The sequence below is a fragment of the Melitaea cinxia genome, chromosome 4 (assembly GCF_905220565.1).
Source record: "Melitaea cinxia chromosome 4, ilMelCinx1.1, whole genome shotgun sequence".
Classification (NCBI taxonomy): Eukaryota; Metazoa; Arthropoda; class Insecta; order Lepidoptera; family Nymphalidae; genus Melitaea; species Melitaea cinxia.
In genome coordinates this window covers 10,580,820-10,590,479 of record NC_059397.1, presented here as the reverse complement: position 1 = coordinate 10,590,479, position 9,660 = coordinate 10,580,820, and the positions used below count along the sequence as shown (strand labels likewise).

The 9,660-nt window shown below is 36.1% G+C and overlaps 1 protein-coding gene across 1 annotated transcript; it reads left to right on the top strand.

Annotated features, from left to right (window-relative positions):
- Positions 1–3,920: 3,920 nt before the first annotated feature.
- Positions 3,921–5,333, top strand: LOC123670170 (synaptobrevin-1-like). The gene has a single exon (XM_045603680.1). It carries the CDS (start codon positions 4,098–4,100, stop codon positions 4,482–4,484), a length of 387 nt encoding a protein of 128 aa, XP_045459636.1. The 5' UTR covers positions 3,921–4,097; the 3' UTR covers positions 4,485–5,333.
- The last annotated feature ends 4,327 nt before the right edge of the window (positions 5,334–9,660 follow it).

Below are 9,660 nucleotides of genomic sequence, written 5' to 3'. Positions count from 1 at the left end.
TATATATAGGTACTTATGTTGAATAGGTTGTGAACTTTATGGTTTGACTTCAACAAAAACAAAAGAACAGTTAGACACAAAAATCTCGAAAATAAAATTTTCATGAGTCCAAACTAAAGTGTAGTTTGAAGACAAACTAATTAAACATTCGATGTAATAGTAAATATTATTTATGAGAGGGAGTTTTATATTTATAACATAAAATATAAATCGTACGTTTTTTTAATGTTATTTACACATCATTTACACATTAGGAAATTCTAAACAATGTTTAATATCGTATCAAAAATCGACCGTTCCAGTGCGGTTCGCGTTCTCTTAGAACTGAATATAAAATTATCATATCAAAAATTTCGATCTAACGGGTACATCGTCCCATATTTGGCTAAAGCACCGACATGGTCAGTCGGAGATACAGGTTCCATCCCCGCTGGAACGGTCGATTTTTGATATGATATTAAAGATTGTTTATAAAATATAATGTAAAATAGTAACAAAAATTGTAGTATCTAAGATTTTTATTTTTGTATTAAATTATCATATCGAAAATTTCGCTCGAGCGGGTGCATCGTTCCATAGCTTAATTGGCTAGAGCGCCGACACGGTACGTCGGAGACGCGGGTTCGAACCCCGCTGGAGCGGTCAATTTTTGATATGATATTCAAAAATGTTTAAAATTGTAGTAGTCTTTTAAATAAACGTATGTAGGTATTTCCTTTATGAGTTTGAAATAAGATCTGATTTTTATCGATCGACTGACGACGCGTCGGCGCAACGAAACTGATTTGTGGCTGTTAAGCTAGTGATTGCGGGTTCGATCCTCGATCACGTTAAAAATATTTGTATTAGCCATACTTATGTTTGCCGTGATCTGGGTGTTTGTGCAGTCCTTGTGGGTCTCTTCACCGTGCCTCGGAGAGCACGTTAAGCCGTCGGTCCCGGTTGTTATCATATACACCTGATAGCGATCTTTACACAGTAGGGATATATACATTCCCATATATCCGGCTTTCCGCGTTGGAGCAGCGTGGTGGATTAAGGTCCTTCTCCTACACGGGGAAAGATGCCTATGCCCAAAAGTGGGATATTACAGGCTCAAGCGAAAATATTTTAAACCCTTAAAACGAAAAATTATTAAATATAATTGAGGATGTGATACCTCCAAAAATCTATACATATAATAAAATGGTAGGAAAGTCAAAACTGTACATTGAATATTTTTTTTAAAGAATACATGGGGTGTGATCTACAATCGATACCGAAGCCAAAAATATAGTTTTTAGAATTTTCGTCTGTTTGTCTGTTTATCTGTTTGTCTGTATGTATGTCCAGGATAAAATCAAAAAGTACTGCATAGATTTATTTCAAATTTAGCACAAATATTATTAAGAACTCGGGTCAACATATAGGCTACATATTATCACGCTATCACCTACGAGGAATGAGTAGTTAACCTTTATTTCTTCAACACATTCTGTAACAACGTGTAATCTAACGACGCATATTTGAATGTTGTTGTTATTATGTTAATAACCATCTCATAAGCTAGCTTCAGACTATAAATAAAGACATTCTGTAGTATATTTAGTATCAGCATTGCATCCGTGCGAAGCCGGGGCGGATCGCTAGTACTACCTAAAAATAAAAATAAAATATTGGGAAATCTGGTTTTTTGATGTTTTATAAAATGGACTTACTCAATAATTAGGTAAGTTTATTTATTAAGTTTCCTATAAATTAGTTGCCAATGCTGGAGAAAACAAAGCACATATAATCATCATCATTACAGCCTATACAGTCCACTGCTAGACATAGGCCTCCACAAGTGTACGCCAAAAATAACGTGAACTCCTGTGTTTTGCCCATAGTCACCACGCTGGGCAGGCGGGTTGTTGACCGCAGGGCTGGCTTTGTCGCACCTAAGACGCTTCTGCCCGTCTTTGGCCTGTGTATTTCAAAGCCAGCAGTCGGATGGTTATCCCGTCACCGGTCGGCTTTTTAAGTTCCAAGGTGGTAGTGGAACTGTGTTATCCCTTAGTCGCCTCTTACGACACCCACGGGAAAAGAGAGAGTGGCTATATTCTTTAGTACCGTAGCCACACAGTACAACAGTACAATATGCGAAGATGTAATGACGCAGAAGGAAGCCACGGAGCGAGCCAGGGAGAATGACATCTCCGCTGACCCACTCCGGCGCAGACGTACGGGAGCAAGGAGAAGGCGATTTGCCCACCTCCTCGCCCCCTCGTAATAGTAAGGTCGCCGGCCGATAGTCGGGGGACTTCGGTCGGCAGGACGACACGACCCCATATGTCTGAGGGGTGGCCTTGTAGTGAGTGAGGCCACCCCCACCGTTGTGCCAGGGCTCGGAGGTTTCGTCCGGACCTTCCACCGGGCAAGGTAGCGAATGCTAACGCGATTCCCACCCAGGCGGACGATTGCTCACACGTGGTGATTTTTTAGTCAGTAGGAGTCTTACATAATCCTCTGGCGCCCCCACGCCGGAGGGTATCCATGATGGTTTTTCCCCACGTGAAAAAAAAATAAAACTTAAAAGTACCTATGGCCGTTGGAGCAGATGTGTCCTGGAGTGGAGGCCGGATGTTGGCAAACGCAGTGCTTGAAGCTCTCCAGCTTGCTGGACCAATGATCTACGTAAGATTGACGATGTAGACTGGATGAGGATTGTGGAAAACCGGGATGTCTTGCGCGAACTTAAGGAGGCCTATGTCCAGTGAACTGACTGAATAACTGGCCGACTGATATGTAACATTCATAAAATGCAATATCACTACATATTATTGATTTTGATGCGGTTTTCTTTAGTAAATAGAGCGATTCCAGAGGAAGGTTTATAAGTGTAATACATGCATAATATAGTAGAGGAACACTTATAGTTTTAGGAATTTCTAATGTGATGTCGTGAATAAACACATTTTTTGCGCTTACATTGCAAATATTTGCACAGATACATACACAGTCATTTCATGTATAATATTTACGTGTTTCGAATGAATTATTTCATATCTAAAATAAAAAAAAATCTTATCTCTATTGCATCTCTGTGATTAAATATTAAAATTACGAGGGTTAAAGGAAAGATGAACTAACACCCACTTTAGCAATTGCGAACTAAATACATTCGTTGAATTCGTTAATGAATTAAATTTGGAATTCCTGCAAAAAAAATTACAGAATCTAGAAAAATCTGTTTAAGGAAGGGCTTTAAATGTTTTTTTTTTTTTTGTTATAGGTAAGTGAATATTTTAATTATAATGCAGTTCAAATGATAATCATTCTAAGAACATAAACAAATTACTTGTTTTAAAAAAACGCAAACATCGTCTTTATTTTAAGATTTCTACCAAAAAGCTACAAAAAAAGTATAATTACTATTATATATGTATGTAGTACAAAAATGTTAATCATTATGCAAATAAAAATATTTTTGAGTACAATATATTCACCTATATATATAAATACATTGTAACTTTTATTAGGTACTAGCTGACCCGGCGAACTTCGTATCGCCTAACACAAACTTTATCGTATGGTATTAAAGTTCAAATTGACTTTTAAGTATTATCACAAATCTTTTGTATGGGAGTATAGAAAAGTGTTGTTTTTAGACTTTTTCAGGAAATTTAAAATTTTTTTTTTTAGAATTTTTCTCTCCGTAAGAACCATCCTCGTACTTCAAGGAATATTTTAAAAAAAGAATTAGCGAAATCGGTTCTCGAGTTTTGCGCTTAGCAACACATTTAGCGACTCATTTTTATATTATAGATTTATTAATATAAAGAATTTGGACTAGCTTCTATAATGTATAGTCTATCACTTAACCCGAGCCCCGACGCCGAGACAAATTAACGTTACCGAATTTTTAACGGTACCATCCAATTTCCAGACCTGCACTTACGACTAACGTATGTTGTAATACCTTTATATACTCTTTGTTATCTGTGGTTAGTCAATCGCACAGTACAAATTGAAATTACATTAATTTTGTGAATTGTAGAGTTGTCTACGCCATATTTGTTTGTGACTTACTGTTTTAAGTTCTAGCATTTTTAAGATATTGTCATACATAATATAAAATGGAAAATCAAGGTGGAACTTCAGGACCTCGAGTAAGCGATAAACGCTTAGCGCAAACTCAAGCAAAAGTAGATGAAGTCGTTGGAATTATGCGTGTCAATGTCGAAAAAGTATTGGAAAGAGATCAAAAATTGTCTGAACTGGATAACCGTGCTGATGCCCTGCAGCATGGAGCAGCGCAATTCGAACAACAAGCTGGGAAACTTAAAAGGAAGTACTGGTGGCAGAACTTAAAAATGATGTTAATAATTGGTGGCATTGGTCTTGTCCTTGTTATCATTATAATTGTGTGGGCTACTTCCGGCTCCGGTGGCTCTTCTAACTCAGCGCCAGCTCCAACTGTGGCTCCACCTGCGGCACCACCTGCTTCAGAACCAGGACGATAATTGTTTAGTTCGATCCCAGTTCTTGCTCCACCCATTCTACAACTATTTAAACTAGTATGATTCATACAAAATGTTTGACTGATTAAGAGGAACTATTTTGTACTACCCATTAAAAATATATCACCTTCAGAATTTTAAAGGATGTTAATATTTCATATTTTCTAGTATTTCAATGTTTAAAACAGATTTTTAAACAGTTTAAATGTTTCTATCTTTCTACAAAGCCATTTATTGTTAAACAAGTATATAAAACAACCAGTGCTATTTATATGTTTGGGTAAATGTTAAATGTACTAACTACTATTTTTGTATGTATACTTATTGCTCTTAAGAGCTCTTGGTAAATTTATGCATGTATTATGCCAACTGTGAAAATGTACACAAACAAGACTAAAATTAGATATCTATGTGTAAATTATCTAAGATAATTTGCAGAGCTTATTTATTAGCCATTTGACTTAAGGAACTGAGTGTAACTAATTATATTACTGTTGTTGATAATGTGTTGCTTCATTAACAACTTGTTTGTTTGTAAAGTTATAAATGTATCATAAAATGAATGTTACTAAATTGTACTTTTGATATTCCATTTAATAAGCACAATGTATAAAAACCGGTAGCACAAGCTTAGTTTGGTAATGTTTAGTTTGTAACTCAATATTCTTAAAATATTTTTGTCTATAATTATAAAGAAGATCTTCTTTTCACTTCTTTTGCATTTCTATTAGATTTTTAAATAGCCAGTGGGACCAAAAATTCTGTTTGTACAATTTCCTAGGTCCTTCAGTTTTCGAAGTTGTCATAGTTAAATATGTAAGTTAATGTTGTATATTAAATTTATATTACTTATCTTTATCTAGTTATTTTATATTATATAAATGAAAATAAATATATTTATTCTTCACTACTGTGATTTGAATTAAAACAAATCCTTATCAGCTTCTTCTAGATCTTGATGTCTTATCAGTATTTGAACCAAGATAAAGGTGACAAAGAAGTGCAAAATTTGGAGTCGTTATCAAATTCCGACATAATTTTAAGTATTTGTTTAAAATAAATAATTAGGTATAAAGAAAACTTGGCAATGTTGTCATTTTGTATATTGGAGAAAAATAATATTAATGCCTAGTAACCGAGGCTGAAAGAGATCGCTGTAAAGATGTATGATTGATTATTATTGATGTAGAGCACAGCATGAAATATCCTAAAAATCTATAGCAGCCAGACTAGGGAAGTTGAAACTTGACCTCACAAAAAATCACTGTAAAATAATACTGCTTTCACGTACTGTTTACCTGTGGTGAGTAAGGTGGCTAGAGCTCCTGGATAGGGTCGGCAACGAGGCTCCTGGGAGGGAATTTTTTTTGCATCTGATGGAGGCCTATGTCCAGCAATGGATTGCGATAGGCTGAAGTATTATAATATACTTAATGCTTCGAAAAAATAGTAGCACTTTTTTTATAATATAACGAGTAATAAGTAAAATGCTCATTTTTTTATACTCATTGACATAGCTTAGAATTTGTTTCTATCGACTTTATTAATAAGCTTGTTAGCTATTGCTATGACATGAGAAAACAATTCAGGAACGAAGGATTATGATAATAATTCTTTTAAAATAAACTGTACCTAAGCGTAAATTTTGAGTTTTTTTCTCTTAATATACCTCATTAAAAACATTACATTATTGTTAGTAAAGAGTGACGACATAAACTATAAACGTTTGCCTTTGCATGCTTTAATTAATTTATGCTTATTATGCGTAGTTGTACTGAGTGTAGGAAGCTTATTTGTCGTATAAGCAAGTTATTTTACTCTGCTTATTTGGTCATGTAGATACAACTTTTTTTGCGTAATGATTATGATTGTACACCCACCCACAATAAGCGTTGAACCGCGATATATGGACATAAATGGTAATAATATCATCGAAACCGGAACACGTTTAAAAATTTTGAAATACTGGTATTTTTCCTAAGGTATATGTCTGTAAGCTGTGTTCCTGTTTAGCCTGATCGCAGTAGTTGAATACTAAGTACTTGTTCACGTAAAATAAATTGATATAGACAAGTTCAATGAATTTTTCTTATACTTAGTTATTATAATAAAGCAGGAAGCGACAATTTATTCAATACGGGAATTCATAAGTAGGACTATTGTTAGGTAAGTTAATTTTTGCCACTAATTTATTAATGCAAGCAGAACAATGTAAAGTATATGATGCCTATTTATTTATCATTTTTTGAGTTCCTTACCAAAATGGGGGAAATCATTACAGCCTATACAGTCCACTGCTGGACACAGGCCTCCACAAGTTCGTGCCAAAAATGGCGTAAACTCATGTGTTTTGCCCATAGTCACCACGCTGGGCAGGCGGGTTGGTGACCGCAGTACTGGCTTTGTCGCACCGAAGGCGCTGCTGCCCGTCTTCGGCCTGTGTATTTCAAAGCCAGCAGTTGGATGGTTATCCCGCCATCGTCGGCTTTTTAAGTTCCAAGGTGGTTGTGGAACCTTGTTATCCCTTAGTCGCCTCTTACGACACCCACGGGAAGAGAGGGGGTGGCTAAATTCTTTAGTGCCGTAGCCACACAGCGAATCCAATGGGGGAAAGTAACATTTTTATAACTCGTTTTTTTCTATCAGTAGGTACCTACCTACTTAGTCATTGCTTTAATCTGAATATCTACAATGAATTGATTTTCTTCAAATTCAGTATTTATACGTGTCTATATATTTATGTAAACGTTTTACAAATAGGTATCTAATACCTACTTATAAACAAATATAATTTAAATGTTCATGTAGTAAGAAAAATTAAAAATATGGTTTGCAAATAATTGATCTTATCATTCGTAGGTGTTCTATCCGATCAGTTGTGAAATAACCTAATTTGAACTATTTAAAAAAAGACAAGAAGTCGAAAGTTTTAAAAGCAACTAAAATTATACTTGATCGTTGAGAATTTGAATTGTTGGAATGAAATGTAGGTATGGAAAGAGTTACTAGAGTAACTCCAGACCATCTCTTACCGACTTAGCCTTACCTTAGCTCTAATCCTAACCTTGTTCTTTCTTTCTCATGCATAATTAACGTCCCATTTTTCTTACTTCGACCTAAGTAATCTATCTAACTTATGAGTGCGCCCTCCGAAAATTAGTGGCAAAATTTTCCTTCAGCGTAATTTTAAGTAAATAGATCTGGAATGATTAAAAGAGGATGTGAAGAAAATTAATTGGTCTTCGGTATTTACCAAAAAAAAAAAACCGAGCAGGTACTTACATTTAACCGCCTCCGCCGCCGGCCTCCGGAAGCTACTCAAATCTGTGAGCAGTATGCAGAGAAAAATGGACTCAAATACAACGTCAAAAAAAGCGAGTTGCTTGTGTTCAGGGGAAAAAACAAACCCACAAACTTTCAGTCTATTATAAGATTGTGTGGATCTTCCCTGAAACAGGTGGCTGAGTTCAAGTATCTCGGCCATATAGTTAACGAGCGCCTCGTGGACGACGGCGGTTTAGAGAGGGAGCGAAGAGCGCTGTCGGTCCGGGGCAATATGTTGGCCCGCAGATTTGCTCGTTGTAACGCAGAGGTAAAATTAACGCTGTTTAGAGCATACTGCCAAACCTTTTACACGTGCAGTCTGTGGGCGGACTATACGCAGAGGGCCTTCAGAGCTCTTCTAGTGCAGTACAACAATGTGCTGAGAGTGGTACTGGGGAGGCCACGTCACTGCAGTGCATCTGCCATGTTTGCGGAGGCTCGTGTGGACGACTTCTACGCGATCTTCCGGAAACGTGTATCGTCTATGATGTGCTGTGTGGCTACGGCACGAAAAAAAAGAATATAGCCACCCCCTTTCTTCCAGTGGGTGTCGTAAGAGGCGACTAAGGGATAACAAAGTTCCACTACCACCTTGGAACTTAAGAAGCCGACCGATGGCGGGATAACCATCTAACCGCTGGCTTTGAAACAACAGGCCGAAGACGGGCAGCAGCGTCTTAGGTGCGAAAAAGCCAGCCCTGCGGTCACCAACCCGCCTGCCGAGCGTGGTGACTATGGGCAACACACATGAGTTCACGCATTTTTGGCGCGAACTTGTGGAGGCCTATGTCCAGCAGTGGACTGCAATAGGCTGGAATGATGAGCCGACTGGCGCATAGCACCAATACCCTTCTCAGCACATTGGCGTACAAACTCGACAGCCCACTCTGGAGGAGCTGGAATGGTGCACACACATATGCAAACAAGCGTGTGTGTACCTAGCCTTTTTTAAAAAAAATGCTATAGTTAAGTTTCATATAGTATAAGATTCAAGTTATTTATTTTCTTAATTTTCTGTTTTTTTTTTGTCTATTAACACCATTTTTAAATTTTTTGAATTTTGAATTTTTGAATTTTGTGATTTTTGATTTTTGATTATACTTTTACTTTATTTAATTTTATTTTTACTTATTGATTTTTTAATTTAATTTAATTTTTGTTTTTTATTCTAAATGTTGTTTTGTTGTACTAACCCAATATGGACTTAAAATCTAGTCTGAAATAAAGTATTATTATTTATAAAGACAAATTTTATTGTGAGACACAATTAATAAAATGAATTAGTGAAAAATGTTTGATGATGGGTAATTTTGCCCAATTGTCACACCCAGTGGCGTAGTTTAAGAGAAAATTAATAGTAAAAGCAGTTTATTAATATCCCTGTATTAGGGATGTGTTAGTAAATAATCTATTATTTTCGATAAAAATTTTTTGCTGGTCTTTTTTAGGCCGCCCATTTCACAATTCCATAAAACAAACGAGTCAAGGGAAATTTCCGGAATATAAGGTATCTATTTCAGCAGACCTTTTTGTAGTGAAACTTCTGCAGAATCAATTTGATTTAAAATATGATTAAACGAAAATGCGTCACGATAAAGAAACAAGTACATAAACGTAGTATTATATAGGAGAATATATAGAGATAGAACAGAATAAAATAGAATATATTACTGCTCAAAACGCGTAAACGACGCGTTTTTCATGGCGGGTAGGTAGGTACGATCTTTTTCACGAAACTGATCATCGTCGATAGAACAAATCGAAACAGCCTACCTTTACCCTTCGACTTAGTAGTTTTACTTCTGTCGTGTATGAATCCTTAGTTATACGTTTTATATATCATAAGTATATCAAT